We start from the raw sequence: 24,662 nt of genomic DNA on the forward strand, positions 1-24,662 counted from the left end.
ACTCTTTATTTTGAGGAAAAAGGATTTTGAGTCATTTGATGAGGAAGCCAGCTTTCCTGAGAATATAAACTCCCAGTAGGAACTGAGTGATTAGTAGTTTTCTGTGATGGAAGAGAATGGGATTTTTTGTTTGTTTGTTTTTTCGAGACAGGGTTTCTCTGTGTAGCCCTGGCTGTCCTGGAGCTCACTCTGTAGACCAGGCTGGCCTCAAACTCAGAAATCCACCTGCCTCTGCCTCCCAAGTGCTGGGATTAAAGGCGTGTGCCACTACTGCCTGGCTGGGAATGGAATTTAACATAAATGCCCTTAAAGGCTACAATAGCTTTGCGTTCAGGCTCCAGAGCCCATTTGCCATAGTTAATTTGTTTAGTGTTCAGATAAAAATGCATCAAGGTGTGGTGTAATCCCAGTACTCGGGAGGCAGAGGCAGGCAGATTTCTGAGTTCAAAGCCTGCCTGGTCTACAAAGTGAGTTCCAGGATAGCCAGGGCTACACAGAGAAACCCTGTCTCGAAAAAAAAAAAAAAAAAAAAAAAAAAAAAACGCATCAAGGTACCAGAATGAGTGGTTTTATCCTGTTCCATAAATTTTTAAATTTTGATTTGTGAAGAGATTTTAAAATTAGTTTTTAATGTATATTGAGTTTGTAATAATCTTCTTTTTTTAAATCTACGTCATAGTTGGTTGATATTTTTATTTAATAATATGCACTTTACAGAATTTTAATTTTATGGTAATTTATTTTTCATAATAAAATTCTACCCCATGAATACTTATTTTTGCAGACTCACTTATAACTGTAGTGGGGTAGAGAAGATGGTTCAGGGGTTAGGATCACTTGCTGTTTTTGTAGAGGCCCCAGAACTCTCAGCACCGACATGGTAACTCAGAGCATCTGTATCTGTGGAGATACAGTGCCCTCTTCTGGCCTCTGCAGGCCCTGCATCCACATGCTGCAAATACATACAGGCAGGCAAACACCCAGATGCATACAATGAAAATAAGTGTGAACAGCACTTACAGTGGTGAGTGTGGCTCTTGAGGGGTCTCAGCACTGCTGGGTGCTACACTGGGGGTGTGGCTTGTTAGGGAGTCATTGCTGGTGACATGTGAATGTTGCCCATAGCTATTTCTGTGAAGCAAAGGGAGGCCCTGCCACGGCCTAGACTTCACCGTGTTACAGCCTAGTGGGGGTGAAGTGAAGAACTGGAACCCCCTCTCACTCACGAGGATGACATAGTCCGCACAGACCAGCACAGACATGACGCTGCTGCTGTGTGTTCATTACATTCCAGTGAGACCCCGAAGAGACCCCAGCTCCTGGGCCTGCGTGCTTCTGTGCTTGAGCAGGCACTACGAGCCCTCCTGGGCCCTGGCTCAAGAAGTTCCCAGCCTTTTTTCTTCTCAGGAATGCAAGCCTCGGGGTTGGGCTTAGCTGTGTAGCTGCCTCTTAGGAGACACGGGCAGCAGGGCTTTTGTCTGAACTGCTCCACTGTGTGCGGCACCTTCCAAGCTGTGTAAGAAGCAGCCGTGTCAAAGAACCCGCAAGGGAAGCCTGGGGGAGCACGCTTGCTCTGAGGAAGTGTTTTCCTTTGTAATTCTGTGGATCGCGTAACTCTAACGCAAACATTCTGTTCTGTCTTACGATCCCACAGTCCATGCGGTGACCCTGTTTCTGAACATCTTCGGATGCTTGGCCTGGTTTTGTGTTGATTCCTCGAGAGCAGTTGACTTTGGGCTGAGCATCCTGTGGTTCCTGCTCTTCACTCCCTGCTCCTTTGTCTGTTGGTACAGACCGCTGTACGGGGCCTTCAGGTAGTGTGTGTGTGTGTGTGTGTGTGTGTGTGTGTGCGCGCGCGCGCGCGTCCATGCGTGCTTCATAGTTGTGCTTAAAACTGAAATAGGAGGATTGCTACAGGACAGCCTGGGCCAGACCCTGCCATAGACAGACTCTCCATGAAATGAATAATCTGTATTGTATGTACCTCAAAGGGAAAGTTGGTGTATTTTCATTAATATTTTTATCATTATCAGGGCCAGTGAGATGGCTCAATGGATAAAGGTGCCTGCTGCCAAACATGGTGACCTGAGTTCGATACCCAGGTCCACATGGTAAATGGGGGAACTGACTCCTGCAGGTTGTCCTCTGACCGCCACATGTGCCCTGTGGCAAGCCTGCCTCCTTCCCCAGTAAATAAAGACAAGCATAATACAAGGTTAACGTTTTATTATACTATAACATACTTCCTAAAAGTCTAGTACAGAATACAGACAGGGCAGTGGTAGTGCATGCCTTTAATCCCAGCACTTGGGAGGCAGAGGCAGGAAGATTTCTGCGTTTGAGGCCAGCCTGATCTACAGAGTGAGTTTCAGGACAGCCTGGGCTACACAGAGAGAAACCCTGTCTCAAAAAAACCAAAAAAAAAAAAAAGTCTAATATAGCTTGCCTGCATATCCGTTGGACTGTAAAATTCATAAGCATTGTTTCTCTTGAAAATCAAACATGGAAATTAATGAAAGAAAATTCACATTCTTAGATCCTAACATGTAACACTGGATGGCATGCATTACGCATGACTTTAGGAAAGCTTTGCTGTTTACTCTCTGTCCCCTACATGTCTAAATTATGAATTATAGCTGGTGATTACAGCCTTCATCGTAAGATCAGTCCAGGTGGGAAGAATACACAAAGCACTTTACTAGGCAGCTTGGTAAATCCTTTCTGTGCGCATTCATCTTCATTCACGGGGGATTCTGGCTTTGCGAGGAGAACACGGAACTTGGTCAGATGCCTCGGTCATGGCCTCTTCTCCTGAGCCCAGGGCTCCGGATGATCCCATGTAGTGTCACTTCTCTCATTTCCTCCAGATGGCTTCTCTTAACCATTCTGCCTTCTTCCTGTTGCCTTAGTAACCAGCTGCGGGTTTCTGGAATCCTGAGAGCAAAGGTGGGGTGGCGGCCATGTCTTGTTTCGGGTATTAGGGGACAAAGCACCAACCGTGCCGTGCGTTGCAGACCTTGGTTGACATATTGGCTGGCTTGGGGGTGGAAACTCTTCCTCTTTCCTTAGTGTGATGGGAACTGTGATCACGAGTGGTGCTGGAGCTTTTGAGATGCTTATCTGCCTCTGTTGCCATGGTCACGTGGTTGCTTGCATTTTATCTAAACTGCCTTGTGTATGTGAGGCTCACGGTCCATCCCTCACCTCCCCACCCGTGGCCTGTGAGCCTCTCTAGGAGCCGTAGCCAGGGGTCATCTTTGTGACGCGGCTCATCTTACTTGAAATGCCCTGCCCAGGTATAGACTTCTGCCTATAGGTTCTGAGAAAGTTAATTGTATCAATCTTTGATTATTTCTTTCTGCTTTGCTTATAGTCTTTTAAATAAAACTAATGCTAATATAATAGAAAAAATTTTCCCTCTCATTTTTTCTATCCCTTTGTTTTTTCTGTGTATAAAGTAGGAAACTTTTTGAACTTCTTTTCAAACTATCAGGATGACATAGTTTTGGACAGCAGCACTGGGCACTCAGAGACAGTAGAACAGAGCTTTCAGTGTGAGCTGTTCCCAGGTCCCCTGCATTCTGTGTGAGCTGTTCCCAGGTCCCCTGCATTCTGTAAGTTGGTCAGGTTTTAAGAGAAAAAGTTCCTGGGAGATAAAATTGGCAGAATCAATTTGAACAGATTGAAAAGAATTTTACACATATTAAGGAGAGAATTAGTGATCAAGTACTGATAGGTACATATAAAAACCATCATCAAAAGATAATTTCTAAATCCAGGGAAGCAGAAATGCAAGCTGGGAATCCTGGTAACAGCGTATTCTTTATGCCTCAGCTGTGACTGTTCAGGAATTGCATGGGCTAACAAGTGAGCAGGACCCCTGGTAACTCACGGTTATGTGGGTATCTACTGGGACATGGGCAGAAGCACAGAAGATTTGAAAGAAAAGCCAGGTCTTCCCTCATCACAGTGTCTATAATCCTAGAAAGCAGCAGGGTAAGCTATGCAGGGTGTGGCCACCAGTGACCAGTGAGGTGACCTGGCACCTGGGAACTGCACTTATAGGGACCTGTGATGAAGGCCAGGAGACTACGGCTTCTGCAGAATTCCCTTGTGGCATTATATAATGTCCAACTAGTGTATATCAACTTTATGTGACAAAGAACCCAACGAGCTTTAAAGTACAGGTTGAAGACCACAGTTAAGGGCACAGCAGCACCTGCAGTGAGGAAGGCTGTAGCAGGGCTGCCTCTTGGCGGAGTTCCTGGTTCCGTGCCAGGATCTCCACCTTCCTCCTCCCCTTCAAAGACCATCAAAAGAGCCTTCTCTAGCTCCTCCCTCAGCTGCTGCTCTACACATCCAGCTATCCCTTCCCTACAGCTCTTCAGTCACAAAAAACCTTTGAATTTCTAAGCCAAGTTTCTGCTTTCATTTTTTTTTCTACTTCTGATATTGAAGATCCTTTAAAAAATACTCTTTGTTCCCGGCTGCCACGGGCTTAGTCACTTCATTTCCGCCCTGTCTCCAGCTTAGACTGCTTCTTGATTTCCTATTTTCTTATTTCCTATATTCTGTCTCCTCTGTTAATGTAAAAACCTCTTTACAGGGCAGGACCCAATATGATCTTCTAAGGTTTGAGGGTATCTACAACAGAAAAGGTCCCTGTAATGTGCTACACTCTGTGCCTCCGTGATCTCCGTCCTCCCTGGAGGATGGATTGGAAGCTGCTTGTGTGCCCCACACTCTGCTCCAGACCAACACAGCCCTCTTTCTTCCTGCCAGTGTGTTGGCCTTTGCAGAATAGTCACAAAACCTACTGGAGCAACATGATGAATTTTGCCTACCCTCAGCTGGCTTAGAACGTTGTAATAACACCAAATATATTTGTTAAACAGCTATTCAAGAGATAAGTAGTAGTAAATATTCCAATGTAAGTTAAGCCAGTATGTGTGTGGGTCTCTGAGTACCTGGATCCATTGCCAGATAAGAACAGTAATAAGGTAGGAACAGACAGAAACTCCGAGTCTCTAATCTGATGGAATGTGTTCATACTCTGGTCTAAATGATGTTTACAAAGGTTGTAGAGCCGGGCGTGGTGGCACACGCCTTTAATTCCAGCACTCGGGAGGCAGAGGCTGGTGGATTTCTGAGTTCGAGGCCAGCCTGGTCTACAGAGTGAGTTCCAGGACAGCCAAGGCTATACAGAGAAACCCTGTCTTGAAAAAAAACAACAAAAAAAAAGTTGTAGATCCTAAAGAGTGTCAAGGACTACGTGACATATAAGCTCTGTAGTATATGCACATACATATGTGACAGAGGACATAATTTTATTTCTGTTGGAGGTCAGATATAAAACTGGAGGGTCAGCCTCCTGAGTTCCATCTATAGAAAAACAAATAACAGTACCAGCCATGGGTACATGAGCGGTAACTGACGTAGTGGAAATGGAAACTCAACTTAGTAGTGGAAAAAATAAAGGCCAAACTGTGCGGTGCTCGGCAGGAGGATCCTCAGAGACTCCCAGGCTCCATGGAAGCACCAGGCGCAGCTGCTAGTCAATGTAGGCAGGTGTGGCGGTGGGGACTGAGTTCAGTTTTCCTGCAGCGTGTGGACCACAGGATCCTCTGGCCTTCTGTGCAGGCTGCAATCCTGAAGCCAGGGCACTCTGCTGAAAACAGGGAAATTTCACAGATCTCTGAGAACTCCAGCGCTTGTAGATCAGCCCCGTGTGGCAAGATGAACATCAGTGTGAAGCACTGCTTTCTGAGGACATAGAGGAGAACATGTGGTACATGTGTACCCTGAAGAGAAGAACCCACTGCCAGAGCGGAGACTCACCTTCTCAGGGCAGACGATAAGAAAGCTCTGGAGTAGGTGGGCCAGGGGACGGACGTTGGCTCTTCACAGAGGCAGGTGGGAAGGTTGACGATGCTGTGGAACTAGGAAGGGAACTGTAAGGAACTGAAGATTTTCTCTTATCATGTGTTTTCCTATCTGCTGAAGTCTGGGTTTGAGTTTTAGCAAGCAAAACGATTTGGGCCTTGGAAATGACAGTGCTGAACAGGATAAATTTAGGTCAATTAAAAATGGTGCCAGATCTGAAAAGATCCTATTCCACAATCAAGTGGATGGAGCTTCTTCCAAAAATGCAAGGTTAGCTTTTCTCAAAAGTCTTACTATGTGGCCTGGGCTGGCCTTGAACTTGGTGTCCTCTTGCTTCAGCCTCCTGAGTACGTTTACGGGCATGTGCCTCAACACGGGACTTACAAGGTTGCTTTTATATTAGAAATTTCACCACATTATAATCTAAAATTTAACAACAGAATGACTGACTATCTTAACTAATATAGTAAAAACATTTGACAGAAATCCAGTGTCTTTTTAGGTTAGGAGAGTGACTAAAGTTGGAAGTAGAAGCGCGGTTTCTTCCCACTGCAGAGGAAGGGTACTGCTAACGCCTGGAGCGCATAGCCAACACCAGGTGCTGTGTGCAGGGCTGAGAGCGCTTTCTGTCTAAGATCAGGAAATTACAACATTTCTGGCCAGTATAATTAGCTAAGAAAGAAACAAAAGCATCCAGGTCTGAAAAGAAGCAAAACTGTATTTATAGATCCATAATCATCTCTGTAGAAAATATAAATGGAGATAAATACTCTACCATGGCCCAGAAGACTCCGTGTTCCTAAGGTGTGAGCTTTGTCAGCGACCCTGCAGATCTGCAGCATAACCCCAGTGAAAATCCCAGCGCGCTGTTGTCTAGAAATATGATACTGTTCTTCCAGAGATGTATGGAAATACCAAAGCCTTGAATATTTAAAGCTAGTCTACAAAGGAACAGTCAAGATGGCATAACTGATATGTACTCCCTGATCTGAAGACTTGCTAGAATGTGCCAGTAGTCACAGTGATGTCTTCATGTCAACGACATTGTACCACAAAGAGATTAACAGTCTGAAAATGAAAATGAGTCCTTCCATATGTAAAAGCCAATTAAAAAAATCAAAGCTATTTACTTTTATTATGTGTGTGCACTCTGTGCCTGTTGTGCTGGCAGAGGCCAGAAGAGGGCATCGGATCCCTTGGAACAAGAATTGTAGGTGGTTGTGACTCTTGGCAACTGAACCTCAACGAGGGCAGCTATTGGGAATCAATCTCTCAGCCCACCTTGAGAAAGATTCAAAGCTCAGAAAAAGCTGTCTAAGAACCATTGCTGGAACAGTTGGCTATCCTTGTGTGAACAAAATTCAACCATATCTTACTTTCAGAAATAAGCTGGTTTTTTTTTTTTTTATGACAGAATAACATGTCATACCATGTTTTCAGAAAGCCAATTCAAAGAACACACGCACAGATGCAGAGATGCAAGACTGATGGGGGAGACTTGGCTTTGCTAAACTGTTGTTTGTTTGTTTTAATCCAGTACCAAAAAGAATGAGTAGGCAAATTGGAATTCATAAAAAGGCAAAACTTTTTCTCAGCAGACACTTTTGGGATGCCTCAAGTGCAAACATGCTTCACACACATATGCACAGATTGCAAAGACAAGCCCAGACTACAGAAGACTTTTGCCAAGCATGTATCTAATTAAAGGCTTGTATATCCAGAATATTTTTTTAAAACTTTCAAAAATCAAGAATAAAGAAGAAAATTTAGTTAACACACCAGGAAAAGATTTTAGCAGTGTAACAAAGATCTATGGATAAAATGAAAAGTTGCTGAACAACATTGCTCACTAAAAACATGTAAATCACAGCTAAGTATGGCATCAGCTTTGTCAGTGCCTTGTCACTGTAACAACACACACCAGCTGAAGAGAGAGGTCTACTTGTGATGTCAGCATTGTGAGTCCATGATGGTGGGCATGAGGGGGCAGTTGCATCATGGCAGCCAGGAGGCAAGAGTGGAGCAGTAACAGGAGAGGCAGGATAAAGCCCCCAGCATGCCCAGTGACTTGCTTCCTCCGATCCTCAACATCTGCCACCTCTGCCACCTCCCAGCAGTCCACTCAGATTCTGATTCCTGCCTGGGTTTAGGGCTTAAACTACTCATTAATCCTGATGTAATTTCCTTAGAAAAGCTTGAGGCCTGCTTTACTGATCTCTCCCAGAAGTCTGCCAGCCCAACCCACTTAACCATCACAATTGGACATGCTAATTAGAATGGCTAGGGTTGTACACATGACCACAGCGAGTGTGAATGAGATGCAGAGGACCTGAAAGACTCGGTGTAGTGTGAAATGGAGCGACTTTAAGTCAGCAGTTTCTTACCACATGCATTTAAAGGTGTTTACCCATGATAAAAGGAAACCTGTGTCCTTATGAAGATTCACACATAAATGCTCACAGCAGCATGATTTGTAATAGCAAAAGACTGGAAACAACATGCTTTCCCACCCCAGTGAATAGCATGCAACGGGCCAAACACAGAGTCACTGTTAAATGCTGGAAGCAGGCCAAGAAAGAGCATGGACTGCATACATCCCATTCATACAAACCCTAAAAAACAACAAGCCCGGAAGACAGGAGGCTAGGTCGGAGGAGGGAGGAGGGAGGAGGGAGGAGGGAAGAGAGAGGAGAGAGAGGAGAAGCTTAAGATAAGTTCTCAGTATCAGTGGGGTAAAGTCCAGATAAATACATGTTGATACTTACAAATTACATGTTTTAAGTAGTTTGTGTTGATTCTATAAAGTAGTTCACTAAAAAAGGAAAACTGGGGCCTGAAGAGGTGGCTCAGTGGCTAAGAGCACTGGCTGCTCTTCCACAGAACTCAGGCTTGATTTCCAACACACAACCATTTGTAATTCAAGTCCCAAGTCCCAGATCTGATCTTTTCTTCTGACTTCCAGGAGCACTACACACACATATTTACACACAGACAAAATAGCCACATACAAAAACTAGAAAAAAACTTTTTTTTAAAAGGAAATCTGAACTTTCTGTTGAGGTGGATTCTGGTGCGGCTGGAAGTTGAGTGGAGTGACCCAGGGATGGTCGTGGTGGTTTGCACAGAGGGTTGCTGAAGTAGGCCTTGGGTCCTCGCGCATTTGCCTCCTTATGGTTTGGTGTGTGTGTGTGTGTATGTGTGTGTGCATGTGCGTGTGTTTGTGTGTGCGTTTGTGTCTGTGTGCGTGTGTGTCTGTGTGTGTTCGTGTGTGTGTGCATGTGTGTGTCTGTGTGCGTGTGTGTCTGTGTGCACGTGTGGGTGTGTGTCTGTGTGTGTTCGTGTGTGTGTGCGTGTCTGTGTGCATGTGTTTGTGTGTGCATGTGTGTGTCTGTGTGCGTGTGTGTGTGCATGTGCGTGTGTGTGTGCATGTGCGTGTGTGTGTGCGTGTGTTTGTGTCTGTGTGCGTGTGTGTGTCTGTGTGCGTGTGTGTCTGTGTGTGCGCGCATGCGTGTGTGTGTGTGCATGTGCGTGTGTGTGTCTGTGCGTGTGTCTGTATGCGTGTGTGTGTGCACGCGTGCGTGCGTGTGTGTATGTGTGTGTGCGCGCGTGCGTGTGTGTGTGTGTGTGTGTGTGTGTGTGTGTGTGTGTGTGTAGGAAGGTGCTGTGAAGCCTGACACTCCCCCCTTTTCTCTTAAAGGAGCGACAGTTCCTTCAGGTTCTTCGTGTTCTTCTTCGTCTATATTTGTCAGTTTGCTGTCCATGTGCTCCAGGCTGCAGGATTTCATAACTGGGGAAACTGGTGAGTTATTTACTGTTTTTAAGTTGCTAATTTAGGATTTGTATAACTTGGTGTCCTAGGGAGTTAACAGAAAAGTCGAAAGCAAACATGGAAAAACGAAAGTGCTTTGAAAACTCAACTGAAAACGTTCTGGAACAAAACTTTGAAAAAACTATTCTCTTCAGAGATTATGCTGCGATGTAAAAATCCAGTGTGTGGGGTGTCTGCTTTAAGTCAAACCCGAGCGCATCGGGCATTGAGAGGGGCTGTGTAAAGGAGACCAGAGAGGGTAGGGCAGTGTCTGCAGAGAAGAGCTTCAAGAACTGAGAGAAAGAAAGGATTGCAGGTTAAGTGTAAAGCATTATTTTAGATAAACACATATATTCTCGCATGCATGCATGCACGTGTGCATGCGTGCGCGCGCACACACACACACACACACTCGTTTGTATTGGTGTTCAGGCTAGAAGGTAATGAAGACCCCTTTCCTTTTTTCTCCATGGGGGTGGGTACCCCTGAGTGAGTTGATGGGTGGAAGAGGTGTGTCCTTAAAATACCGCCTCGCCTTTCTACCTTAGGCAAACTGCCCTCCTTCCAGCCTCTGCATGCACGGTCTGCACAGGTGTGCTCTGCTGTGCATGGCACTGCTGCTTGCCACTGTGTCCGTCAGCTAAAGCTGCAGTGAGCATAGTGGGGGTTGTATTTGTGCTGCCTCTGCATGGGGGTGAGTGGCCGGCACACAGCTCTCAGCAGTTTGTAAAGCACCCAGTGAGCACACACTAACAGACTGTGGACTTTAGTCGTTTCCAGTTAGTTCTTGGAAATGGCTTTTAAACTATTATCTTAAATAGTGCTTAGTCTGCCATGTGAACGAGAGGAAATGCTTAAAAATGTATGTTGTAATGGTGTACACATACTCACACACACACACACACAATCATTTCACCAGTTTGTTAATATAAATGTAATAACTGTAGAGAGGAATGTAAAGTTGCATGGGATAGGCTGTGCCTGGGTACCACAGAGTATGCTAATGGAAAGGTCCTGTTTCTGATGGACCTTGTATGATTTAGGTATTTTTAGTCATAATTAGAATGAAGACAAATTGTAGATTGGCATGTCATTGTAAGACTATAGAGCATTCCCAGGCATCCTTCACTCAGTCCCCAATAGTATAAAATACAATAAGATACAAAAACAAGGACCTTAACATCGACAGAGCATTGCCATCACTGAAGAGTCCTGCTGCTTTGTGTATGGCCACTCTGACTCCTGTCCCCATCTGCCTTCACTCTTGGCATCCATTCATAAGCTATTTATCACTTGTGTTATTCTGTCATTATAAGATGGCTCTATAAATGGGACCATACAGTTAACAGATGTTGGCTTCCCCTCAGATACATGTAGCCCTAATTTATCATTTAATTTTTCTAGGTTTTATTTATTTGTATTTTATGTGTAAGAATGTTTGTCTGAGTCTGTGGTCTGTGCATCATGTGCATGCAGTACTCATACGGGCCAGGAGAGGGCAGCAGATCCCCAGGGATTGGCGTTAACAGATGTGCGCTACCATGTAGGTGCTGGGAATTGAACCCAGGTCCACTGGAAGAACAACCAGGGCTCTTTATCACTGGTTATCAATATCCAGCCCCTTCCTTTTATTCTTGAGTATATTCCATGGTATGGCTATACCACAGTTTATTTAACTGCTTACCAGTTGAAAGACACCTAAATTGTTTCCATTTGTGAGTTATTCTGAATAAAACCACTATAAGCATTTGGGGCCAGGTTTTTGTGCACACATAGTTTTCATTTTTGTGATGAACAGTATATTTATATTTTGTTAATTCACTTAGAAATCATGTGTTATGCTTTTTAAAGAAACGGACAAACTTTCTAGAGAAGCCATGCTATTTTATATTCCCTCTAACAGTTGTGAGAGATTTAGCTCCACATCCTGTGAGCTGTGAGTGAGTGAGTGTTGTTACTGTCTTTTATCTTAGCCAGTCTGATGGGTGTGTGTGTGCATGTGTGTGTGTATACATGTATGTGTGTGTATGTGTGTGTATGTGGGGGGGGGCATCCATGTCCATCCTGATGCTGTGGTTTGAATTTACATATATCTAATGACTAATATGACTGATACGTTGACATCTTTTTATTGCTTATTTCCTTTGTTTTATGTACTCTTGTTGAAATGTCTCACAATGTTTGCCTGTTTTGAGTTGTTGGTTGTATTTTTTTTTTGTTATTGTTTTGGTTTCTGTTTGTTTATGGTGTGACTGAATAACTTGCTTTTCTCATCTAGGTGAGAAAATGCTGCAGAGGACTTTAAGCGAGTCAGTCTTTGGGGTCATAGGTCATGGTTTCAGGAATTTCAGTCAGTGTGGCAGGGAAGGTAGAGCTAGGAGCAAGCAGTCAGTCTGTCACGCCCGGAGCATAACACACAGTTCATTGGGTGGCTAAGGAAGCAGGGGATGGGCCGGGGCCAGCCAGCTATAACCCTATGGGGCCTGTGGCCTGTGGCCTACTTCTTCCTGCTAGTTCCTGCCTCCTGAAATGTCCATAACCTTCCAAAACAGCATCCCTGCTGGGCCTCAGTGCTCAAACATGGGAGTGTATTGGGGGACATTTCACACTCAAGCATCAATGCTGAGCTGAAAAGTGCAGTCTGTATTTCTAAAAGTGAATCACTTGTTGGATGTGTGGTCTGCATATATTTTCTTCCCTACTTGATAATGAGCATTTAAAATACAATGAAGAACCCCCGCTTTTAAGACACAGTATATTAAAGAATAGAGTCATCTGGGGAGCTCCTGGGGCTTAGGAGTGTGTTTTGCTTGCAGACGCAGACTGGTGCTTCTTAGCTGTGGGACCCGGCACTGCATGTCCCAGGGTGGATCTTATCTGTAAAATAAGCATTGTCTCATGGGAGGCCTTTCGAAGTTATCACGTATGAAGAATGCTGATGTTGCCTGGTGTCACAGTGCTGCCTGTGTGTCCTGTTGTTGCCTTGAGAGTCGCACTGACTCGTTTGCCTGACGAGATGTCTGCTGTCCTTTAGTGGTTGGATCTCGTCCCTCACTGGTCTCAACAAGAACATTCCAGTCGGGATCATGATGATAATCATCGCAGCGCTCTTCACAGCGTCCGCAGTCATCTCGCTCGTCATGTTTAAAAAAGTAAGTGGGAGTCAACTCTGGACACAGCACAGTGGCCCCGGGGAAGGCCCCTCCAGCCTGCTGCTGTTAGACCGGGGGACTCTGGCTCATTTCTGGAGTCGCATGTTTGCTCTCCAAAGATTACGATTTATGGTTGTTTACAGACGCATTTAAAAATTGTATAATATTTTATGATTGACATAACAATGAAAACATCCCTGACTTGAAAATCCAGAACCCAAAATGTTCAACAATAAGAAACTTTTTGTGCCGAGCATTGGTGGTGCACGCCTTTAATCCCAGCACTCAGGAGGCAGAGGCAGGCGGATTTCTGAGTTCGAGGCCAGCCTGGTCTACAAAGTGAATTCCAGGAGAGCCAGGGCTATACAGGGAAACCCTGTCTCAAAAAACTAAAAAAAAAAAAAAAAAGAAAGAAAGAAAGAAAAAAAGGAACTTTTTGCTTATGGACTTAGTGCCATAAGAGGAAAGTTCCCTACCCTGCCTCACAAGAGAGATTATGATTATAATTATCTAAGGCAAATACATTAAAATGTATAAAGTACACAGAAGTATGTCTATACAATATTATAAACAGTACATGAGTTTCATGGTTAGGCTTGTCTCCCATCCAGGACATCTCATGCTATCTATGCAAGTATTCAGAAATCAGGGACAGCTTTGGGGCCAGCATTTCAGAAGAGGCTCCTGAATGTGTGCTTTTATCAATATGTACTTTTCCAAGATGAAGCTTATTAGCTCGATGAGTAAATACAGGTAGATTTATTGCATCAGGTACATGGTTTTGTTCATATTTAAAATTTAAAGACATTGAATTATTTAAGCATTAGCTTTCCTTCATGGTTTTCTTTATACTACCTGGTAGTTTTATAAGGCGTACAAGGAGTACATATAGAAGTAACCCTGGCCGTTCTATTGAAGGGCTTTTCTCTTGGAATCTGCTGAGTGTCCACTCGTGTCTCACGTCCTGGGAGCCTGTGGGCTCGCCTGCACTCCTGCCTGAGTTTCTGGAGTCGCTGCTGCATTTCTTTCAGAAGCTCTGAACTTTGTGTACCAAGCACAGGGGCCGCTGACAGTCGGCGCTGGGAAGTCTCAATCCCTCCAGCTCCCTGTATTTCCCTCCTGTACTGCTGTGGTTATCTAAGCTAGCCTCAAGCCTGGACTCAGGTCCTCCTCCTGTTTCCCAACTTCAGAGTAGTGGGGAATGCAGGTTGGTGCTAAGGTGCCAAGAGAAAGCCTTAGCTGAGAGACACTGATGACTGACCGTCTACATAAGGGAATCAGAAAGGGGGAAGCAGTCAGGATATACAGGACAGGTGAGGATACAGTGTAGCAAATTCAGGGGGTTACAAAAGGCTAGCATGGATGGGGGCAAGGTGGTGCATGGGCTGAGAAAGTTCCAGGTATCCGTGGTGGGGGGTAGACAGGAGCTTGGACACAACTGCATCCTCAGATCCTGCAGGGTTGTGAAAACTAGGACACCTTGTTAAGAAGTTCTAATCTTTAAAAATGTGTAGTTCACTGAAGTGTTTTAGGGAACAGAGTGATTGGGTTGACATGACAAGCTTTGGACGTAATTCTGAAGTAGATAGAGGATCTGTGGGCAGGGGGGTAGGGCTTGGAAGCCTGAGTTGACTCCTCCCACTATGAGAGAGAAGGCCAGGCTTCATTCTTGTTGGGTTTCTCTAGGCCATATGGCTTAGGGGATGGCCATTAGCAAGAACAGGTTTGGGGCTGGTGAGATGGCTCAGTGGGTAAAAGTGCCAAGCACACCACTTGGGTCTGACCCAGGAACCACGTGGTTGAAGGAGAGGACCAGCTCCTGCAAGTTACCCTCTGACCTCCGCAGGTGCTCGATGGCATGCCCCCAACACGCACAAATCAAAAGAGCAGGTTTGGAGTCAGGGTGATGCCATGGCTGGGGTGTGGGGTTTCAAGTACTGATAGACCATGTATGTGAATAAGCTCAGTAGACGTCTAGACAGAGAAGGAGAAGCAAGCAAAGAGATCCAGGCTGGGTTTTCAGACTGGGAAGTTTTGGCTTCTTGAGGTGAGTGAAGCCTGAGAGAGCACACAGGAGTATAGAACCAGAAGAGGCCTAGGGGCAGAGCACCCCAGAGCAGTTCTACAGGAAAGACACCGGGAGCTCACTCCTCAGCGACTGCGCCGGGCAGTCCTGAGCAGGCTCAGGGCGTCTTCTCCCCTTCTGTTTCTGCCTTTTCCATGAAAGGGATAGTTGTATAGCTGAGCTTATGTCCACATGTCAGGCATTCAGAATAAATATCATTTCCCAAATAAAGTCAAAGTATTTATCAGCATTGTGTCCATTGTGTATTTTAGTGCGTACTCTGTTAATAATTAGATTTAACTAGTTTAAATCTGAGATGCGTAACTAGGTTACTGGCTGACTCTCTCACGTATCCACTGTTCGCTGGTGCTGTCTCACTCTTACCTGTGAAGTTAAGGCTGTCAGATGAGATGATATTTTATATGGTATGCTGAGATATGACACATGGCAATATAAACTAAATTATAATTTGAAGCAACCATCAATCCTCTTGTCTTTTCTACCTCTGATGTAAACTGAGATCCAAGTACTGATTCTTCAACACTGACTTAAAAATTAATAATAAATTATCAATAATAAACACACAGACCCCCTTGTAGGGAGTATGTAGCTCTAACGTGTCACCACTAGGGGTCAGTCTCTTCATGGGCGGTTCGTGCCCTCCGGAAGGTCTGCACAGTTCCAGCTCTGAACTAGAGGCGTTGCCAGGCGGTTCTTCTCTTCTCTCTCTCTCTGTCTCTGTCTCTCTCTCTCTCTTTCACACACACACACACACACACACACACACACACACACACACACACACCGCTAAACATGCTGTGCAGTCTTGGTTTGTTGTGATGAACGTAAATGTACTTTTGAGGATTCATTCTCATTCTGAGATCTCAGCCTGAGGTAAACCAGGTAACCTGAGTTAGACCAGGTTATCGTTGGGTTTGGACGCTCATTGTCCCTTGGTTTCTGCCATGGTATTGTTGTTTAGCCTGCGCTGCCCAACTGTTGAAAGAATTTATATCTCCTGAGCTTCTTCATAGACAGAAATCCTTAGCTTTCACAAATAGGTTTGGTTTTCTATCAGTTATTTCTAATTGTGTTTGTTCTGTTTGTACAGTGAACTATCAAAGTACTGGATAATGTTTCAGGGCAAAAGTGGTAGATATTCTAAAGGAGCCAGTTAGTAAGACAGGAATGAGCCACAGAGAGCTGTCAGGAGCTCTGAACATCTCCCTTTGAGTAATCACTAAGAGTTGGGACAGAGTAACATTGAAGTGAGAAGAAGGCAGTACAGGTTGGATTCCCTGGAGAACCTGGGTTCCACTATGTTTTCTATGGGATTTGGGAACTTGTCCATAAATATTCATGCCCACATGACTTTTTGTATTTCAAAAGAAGTTTGGAAGTTAGTTCATTTTAAGAACCAAGATAATCTAGGTGTTTTAATTTTTTGAAAACTTCCTGAAATGACTGGTCTTCAGCTGTCGTTTTCCTTTGTAAGAGTGTGGAGTTGGAAGCGTATGATTCAGAATAGTGATGAGTGAGTCCCGCTAACCAGTTAAGTTGGTGTCCGACAGCATCACTTGGGAAGGTACTCCAGTGCATAGACAAGCCTGGTCTGGTTAGACTGAACAGGGCAGGTACTGTCTTTGAAGGCGCTGTGTCGTCGTTAATCCCACTATGGCCATCTCCTGTGTTTATTTTGGACCTAGGGTAGAAAGCTGATTTCATGGGTTTTCTTTTCTGTTTCCCCCACCTCCCCTCTGACCTCTGCCTGGTCCGCGCACACGGCAGGGTGGTTTGATTAAGTCCAGCCAGCTGGGAGCAAATGTGTGGATTGCATCTTACCATCTCGCCTTGGTTTCTGCCTCTTCAGGTGCATGGACTGTATCGCACAACAGGTGCTAGTTTTGAGAAGGCCCAGCAAGAGTTTGCAACGGGAGTGATGTCCAATAAAACTGTTCAGACAGCAGCTGCAAACGCCGCCTCAACCGCAGCAACCAGCGCGGCGCAGAACGCCTTCAAGGGTAACCAGATGTAGCGAGCCTGGAAGCAGTTCTCTGTTTCCTTAGGACTGTATCTTTTTCTCCAGTTACTGTATTCTACAGATATTTTTATGTTGGAAACACACAATACACAAAAGCATGGGTATTTCCAATCCACATGTGCATGGTCTGAAAACCAGAGAAACTTCCTTGTCTTATTACTTTGCCTAATAGTTTCTTAATATTTCCATGCTCCGCACAGACGAAAACTATCACCTGCTAAATAAATATTCTCCATATTTTTGGGGGATGGTGTTCCTCAGATTATTTCAGTGGCGACACACTGAAATGAGTATGTGACTTAAGATTTTAAAAGTGCTCGATAGAAACCACAGAAGTTCTTCCAAGAGTCGGTAGAGATTCAAGTTATACATTGGAAATGAAACCATGTTTCTTTCTTTCTCCCCCTCTATTAGTAACGAAGGAACAAGGTCAGCAAAAGTTTGGGTGTTTTTAAATTGGCTTGCTTTATATGAGGTTCAGTCACCAGAGAAGAGCCTGTGTGCTCTGTAGTAGATAATGTATATTTTACCTTCCTTTATTTTATTTTTAGACTAGTTGCTATTTTGATAACAATCTCTGATCTTGCATGGGCACCACGTCTCTTAAGTGAAATGAATTAGTATTTTGGGTTCTGTACTGCTTATAGTTGTAGGATCTGGGGCTCTTTATAGAATCAGAAATGATTTTCTGTAATAGTTTCTTTTAAGTAAAAATGTACTGGAGTATAAAGACTTTAATATAATGTGCAGTGCATTATCCAAAGAGAGGGTAGTGAATTGATGCAATAGAATATAGTGATAATTTCTTTTCCCTCTTAATTTTCAGTATTCATATAGTAAAATTTTACTGTATGAAAACTTTGGTATATTCTTCTGGCTGATCTTTTTAATTGAACTGGGATTTGTGTTTGGCAGCTGTGTGTGTGTGTGTGTGTGTGTGAGAGAGAGAGAGAGAGAGAGAGAGAGAGAGAGAGAGAGAGAGAGAGAGAGAGAGGAGAGAGAGAGATTGATTTTGACACAGGTATTAAGGCTAGCCTAACCCTTGAATAAAAAGAACACACAGTATTTAAGGGATTTTTCTTTTAGCCTCTCACTTTTAGTTACATTAAAAATAAAAGACCCTTGTGCTTCTAATATACTTGATTTCTTAATGTACCTGTCTTTTACTTTTAAGACAGACTAAATCCATGTGAAACATTGCACCAAGCAATGGAGAGAAAGCTCAAGTAATATATTCATTATTGGTAACATCCAATTTACATTGTTATGGTGCAGCACAAACTGATGTGGGTTGAGACTTTTAATCATTTTTAATATTGATTAGCTGTCTCAAGAACATTTGTAAGGCAGACTGTTGTAGTTTGCAAGTCTCACTAGTTTTAGATTGCAGAATGATGGATGGGTTGTGACTTATCCAAGTTGACTTTAAACAAAGATGGGCTGTCAAAGACAGGATATCCTTTAAAACTGAGCTGAAGTGAGTGGCTGAGCCACTGTACCCTGTCCCCAAGGCTGCAGTCGGGGACTCTGTGTAGAGCTTGGGTGCAGTTCCTAGAGGTCTGTGGTATTGGATTATACATCCGCCATGCTTGGGAATTTACTGAGTACAATAGTCCAAAAATGTTTCTTTGATTGAGGAAAAGGAAGAATTCAGGATATGACTTTGGAGTTGTGTTTTGAATCCCCATGAGTAGGATTCCCCTTCGCTGTCACCTGCTCACGAGTGGCTGCTGAGCGCCTGTGCTTCATCCAGTGCGCTGCTTTGATGGACCCTGAGATCACTAAGGGTATAAGAGTTCCCAGAAGCACCAGTACTTATATTCCAAATCCAGGTTTATTCTTCTCTGATGTACAAATAAGAGACACATCAGAGATTCAAAAAATGCTAATAGTTTTTTTTTTTTTTCAAAATTGGGAATGTTCCCTGTCCATTATGTGGAGGTCCCCATAGGTGGTATTATTAAATGGAAAAGAATAGTTATAACTCACATTATGTTTTTGCGTATGAACAAGGAAAATGCTGTTTTCAATCCAATTGTTTGGATTCATACACGTTTGAAAGAGATTATGTTGTTTGAAAACACAAAGGAGCGTTACAGCCATGGTGGTGTCTGCAGCTGGGTCAGGTGGGAGTGGCTCGAAGCCCTCATCTGCTGTCCTCTCAGCAGCAGTCTGTCTGTCAGCAGTGCACTGTGATTTGGTGAAAGCCTGTTGACGTCTTCTATTCAATCCCAATGTTACTGCAGCCATGAGACAAGCTGCACGAGGACAGGCATCCATGTCACGTCTTAGTTGGCGATGTTAAATGGTGACTGTTTTATTTAAAACTCGGGTCTGATCACTGGAAACGATTGCTTGGTGATTTGTGATTTGGGGCTCGGTTCATTGCTCTAGGGATGTTTGTGTATTGTGTAGGTGTGTGTACTACTGCGCTGCCCCTGTGGTATGTCATGGTTTTGTGTAAACGCCCTCCATGTGGCCCTCTCATGTTGCATGTTTTCAGTGGTTTGGAAGTTTTGTATATTTATTGTATTAATGCAGAGTGTCATAAAATAAAATAATGTTTACTGGATGTTTGTTTGTATAATTTTAAATACTGTATTAGCAGTTGAGGCACAAATTATACTTGTAGCTTTAAGATACTTATTTAACTTTTATTAAAACTAATCTTTGTACTATTTTATCACATGCTAAATATAGTATAAAAGATTTAGTGTAAAACCCTCAGCAATCCAATCCAACAGTTTTTCCATTGCATTAGACCTTGATAGGTGGTTGACAGTGAGCCTTACACATTAAATGCTGAGACTATTGTGAGGTAGGCGAGATTACCTACAAGTTCATTACATTTTTGGCTCAGGATTTTCTTCACGGGTTTGAATAGGTGCCTCTGTGCCAGCATCGTACTGGTAACTAAACCCATGCTGTTTCCTGCACCAGCTTCCTCTGCTGCTGTATGCACAGAGGGATGTTCTGTTTGTCTACTGGATTTCTTACCTGGTGACTAACAGTGATGAAAAGTTTTTTTTTTTTTTTTTTTTTTTAAGATTTATTTATTTATTATATGTAAGTACACTGTAGCTGTCTTCAGACACACCAGAAGAGGGCGCCAGATCTCGTTGCGGATGGTTGTGAGCCACCATGTGGTTGCTGGGATTTGAACTCTGGACCTTCAGAAGAGCATTCGGGTGCCCTTACCCACTGAGCCATCTCACCAGCCCGAAAAGTTTAACCTAAAGTCATGTTCACAGCGGATCTTATTTTGAGAAATACATGTTGAATTGAAATAAGAAACAGTATTTTCCATTATTCATTTTAAAAAGTGAGTTTGGATTTTGACACTTAGGGACATCCTGTGATCTTGTGGATGCGGTATACACTGAAGGATATGAGCTGTCAGACAGTGGTCCCTGCAGGTCTGTTAACAGCACTGCTGTGTATCACTGTGCCCATCCTGACATGCTGATGCTGACGGCTGACTCGTAGTCACATCTGTGCTTATGTTCCACAGTTCATCACATCTGGGACACACTTTTTCTCTGTTCCCTTCCATTTTCCCTTAAGGAGGAATCCTTAAAGGGATCTGTGTTTCCATGTTAGTAAGCCATTTAGAGACGAGGGGCCGGTTAGTTTAAAATAACTCAGAATGGCTAAAGTTACTCTAGATCTTACTTAGATAGGTTTTTCAAGCATCATATTAAAAATGTATTTATAGTAGAACAATACAGTGTAAAATATTGGAGCTGTTTTTAATTTTTTAAAATAATTTTTAGGTAAACATACATTTTTTTACATATATTGTTTTTTACACTAGTAAGTTGTACTTTAATGATTAGGAAAATGAAATAGTTATATAAGAAGTTTTAGGTACATTTTATAAAATGATACGCGTGTTGCATTGATGGGTTTTTAAAACCTCATTTCAGATTCTTTCCCAGACTCGGGAGCTAGAGGCCCTCTGTGCTGCCACCACTCGCGTGTGCGTGCGTGCGCACGCGCGCACGCACACACACACACACACACACACACACACACACGCAAACGTGCACATGCCACCACTGACTCCGCCTACTGCTAAGACAGGATGATTCACTAATCCAAAGACTCCTGGAAACGTTTTCTCCCCTTCCCTGTGGATTCTGCATATACCACTTAGCTTTGTGATTTGCGTAGGACAAAGTCTCCATCCTCAGCATCCTCCCTAGCATGGTTGATGTTTTTGGAGGGAAAGTGGGAGCTGCCAGGGGGTGAGCGATGCAAGGAGTGCCGCACTGTGTTCCTCCCAGCTCGTCTTTCCTTTTTAGCTCGGTGTTTCTGGGCTTAATGTGACTTCCTGGTTTAGTGAAACATTCCTTATGCTAAAACCTATGTCGTCCCTCCCCCCTGGAGATTAGAAAAGAGCTCATTTTCTTATAGTGCTAGGATTATGCATTTCTATAAGGTCATTATAATATTACCTTCTCTTCATTAAAACAGTGCCCTCTGTACACACACACACACACACACGTCCTACCATGAAGATTTTATTTTTGAGTCCTAGTTATTTCAATACTTGCATTCCTCTTTGTTATTTATTTTTTATGGGCAGTGATTCTCAAAATAAGTGATGGCTGAAATAATTGTTCTGTTGGTGTGAGTAGGATCCAGGTGTTTGGGTCTAGGAGAAACGCAAAAGCACTGCCCTGATCTGGTCACAGGACTTCCAGCAGCATCCTTCCCTCCTATGTAGAAACTGGACCTCACGGGTGCACACACCCTTAAACATTTTACCCTAGGAGCTGGAGGGATAGCTGAGCTGTTCAGAGCACCAACTGTTCTTCCAGAGGTCCTGAGTTCAACTCCCAGCACCCAATGGTGGCTCCCAACCATCTGATCCACGAGACTGATGCCCTCTTCTGGTGTGCAAATGTACATACAGACAAAACACCCGTAGATGTAAAGTACATAAATAAATAAATAAATCTTTTTTTAAAGTTGCTTCTCTAGTACAAGAGCCATACATGCATCCTGGCTTTAGAGCATTTGAAAAAAATGAAGAAAGTGACAAATGGGGAAACAGAACAAGCCCTTCCTCCCCTCCCCTGGGGACACCACTGCTAGTGTTTTGCTGTGCCCGCTTCCTTCCATTCTTTTTGTATATGTTTCATGGAGTTAAGCAGTATTATGAACACACCTTCTCAAAATTCTATTTCCCCTCAAATCATACTGACCTGGTAGTTATAAAAGTTTATTACACATTTCAGTGTTACAGACAATACAAGCAAAAGAAGACAATACAAATTTCTCAGGTTTACCTTTTATCTTTTTTATTAAGGCCTGGCTTGTATTTTTCTAGAAAAACACACTTCTTCCTCTAAAACTGGGCAGGGGGATTGCTCCACACACGCTGCAGCTCTGCTCTACACAACCCTCCGTGGCTGTTTCCCTTGCTGTAACAAGCCCCACTTCTTTGGGCTTCTGAAGTATCCTGGAACTGGATGCCATCAAGCTAGAGTGGATGCACACTGCTGTGGTGAGCCCGCCTTACGTCTTTATTCTCAGTGCAGATGTGTTCAGAAGGACTCTACCACCACTGAATGTATGGGCAGCCATATTGTGCAATGGCGAAGGAACCACCAGCCAATGCTGGTTATATTTATATAAATATAAAAACGCTGGCTATATTTATATTTCTGACTATATGCAGCTATCATCAAATCTTATGTTCTTAGATTCTGATTTTCAAGTTTTTTTTTTTTTAATTAGAAATGATTTGCCAGCAAATAATATTGTTGCTAAATCTTGGGGTTCAAGGTTTTTGTTAGGAAAAATGTGCTGATTTGAAAGTTATGTGTGTGCTAAAAATAAAATAAAATGTTAACTTTTGGCTCTCTAGAAAGAATTTATCAATTTATAAATTCATCCGGAGTCCTAGCCAGCACTAGGAGTTCCCTTTTCCAAATTCTTACATTCCCGTAAGACTGGATAAGTAAGCAAGAGGTTTGGTGTGTAAGCATTCTGGTCTCCCTGTCTGTGGATTTGCTCAACTGAACCTCCCACCACCAGCGAGCTGTAAGGTAAAGACGTTTAACTGGATGATCTGTGATAATGAGATGCAAAGAAATGGTGGCCTCAAGGAGCCAGGTTGCTAATTTTATAGTAAGTAAAATTTGATCACTTTTGACAACAGGTTGTATTATCCATCACAAAGTGTGGCTTCTAAAATCTCAGTACTGAGGAGTCAGAGGCAGGTGGATCTCTGTGAGTTCAGTGCTAGCTTGGTCTACATAGCAAGTTCCAGAACAGCCAGGGCTACCTAGAGACCCCATCCAAAAAAAAAGTATAAAATAAAAGAAACTCGTATTTACTTGGAAAGACAGGATTCTGTTTTCTTGCTGTTGAGGACCTAGAAGAGATTACACTTAAGACTTTCTATTCACTCCTTAGTCCTTGTATCAAATCTATGACGTACTTGCTAATTGTCGCCATTTCTGTTGAAGATTAGGAAATTACAACAAGGTACCTGTGAGTAAGGGTGGTGAAGGTCTGAGGACGAGCAGGATCCAGATCCTCTGGCTTCTGTCCAGCCAGGGTGGCTTCTCTCCAGTTCTGAATTCCCTCTTAACCCTTCCGCCCTTCTGGTAACTTGTGCCCATCTTTAAAGACAGTGGACCTTAGGCAAAGGATCATTACTCAACAAAAAATTGCATTGTTTTTCCATTTCCCATTTCTTTTTGTTTGGTTGGTTTTTGTTTTTTTTTTTTTTCGAGACAGGGTTTCTCTGTGTAGCCCTGGCTGTCCTGGAACTCACTTTGTAGAGCAGGCTGGCCTCGAACTCAAAAATCCACCTGCCTCTGCCTCCCCAGTGCTGGGATTAAAGGTGTGTGCCACCACGCCCGGCTGTTTTTCCATTTCTTTTTTTTTTTTTCCATTTGGTAATCCTTTTTTTTTTTTATATTTTTTTATTACGTATTTTCCTCAATTACATTTCCAATGCTATCCCAAAAGTCTCCCATACTCCCCCCCCCCCCAATTCCCTACCCACCCATTCCCATTCTTTTGGCCCTGGCATTCCCCTGTATTGGGGCATATAAAGTTTGCAAGTCCAATGGGCCTCTCTTTCCAGTGATGGCCAACTAGGCCATCTTTCGATACATATGCAGCTAGAGACAAGAGCTCCGGGGTACTGGTTAGTTCATCATGTTGTTCCAACTATAGGGTTGTAGATCCCTTTAGCTCCTTGGGTACTTTCTCTAGCTTCTCCATTGGGAGCCCTGTGATCCATCCAATAGCTGACTGTGAGCATCCACTTCTGTGTTTGCTAGGCCCCAGCATAGTCTCACAAGAGACAGCTATATCTGGGTCCTTTCAGCAAAATCTTGCTAGTGTATGCAATGGTGTCAGCATTTGGAAGCTGATTATGGGATGGATCCCTGGATATGGCAGTCTCTAGATGGTCCATCCTTTCATCACAGCTCCAAACTTTGTCTCTGTAACTCCTTCCATGGGTGTTTTGTTCCCAATTCTAAGAAGGGGCATAGTGTCCACACTTTGGTCTTCATTCTTCCTGAGTTTCATGCGTTTAGCAAATTGTATCTTATATCTTGGGTATCCTAAGTTTTGGGCTAATATCCACTTATCAGTGAATACATATTGTGTGAGTTTCTTTGTGATTGTGTTACCTCACTCAAGATGATGCCCTCCAGGTCCATCCATTTGGCTAGGAATTTCATA

General features: G+C 43.5%; 1 protein-coding gene across 2 annotated transcripts in view; it reads left to right on the forward strand.

Moving 5' to 3' along the window:
• The window catches only part of Scamp1 (secretory carrier membrane protein 1), an 83,315-nt gene extending 63,794 nt beyond the window's left edge, over positions 1-19,521 (forward strand). For both annotated transcript variants that reach the window (XM_021180351.2, XM_021180353.3), the window contains 4 exons: positions 1,655-1,814; positions 9,581-9,682; positions 12,726-12,843; positions 16,779-19,521. In XM_021180351.2, coding sequence (XP_021036010.1) covers positions 1,655-1,814; positions 9,581-9,682; positions 12,726-12,843; positions 16,779-16,943 — 545 coding nt within the window. In that variant the 3' untranslated portion in view covers positions 16,944-19,521. The remainder of the gene's footprint in view (positions 1-1,654; positions 1,815-9,580; positions 9,683-12,725; positions 12,844-16,778) is intronic.
• The last annotated feature ends 5,141 nt before the right edge of the window (positions 19,522-24,662 follow it).

Source organism: Mus caroli, unplaced genomic scaffold, assembly GCF_978045245.1.
Source record: "Mus caroli unplaced genomic scaffold, Mus_caroli_1 scaffold_15, whole genome shotgun sequence".
NCBI lineage: Eukaryota > Metazoa > Chordata > Mammalia > Rodentia > Muridae > Mus > Mus caroli.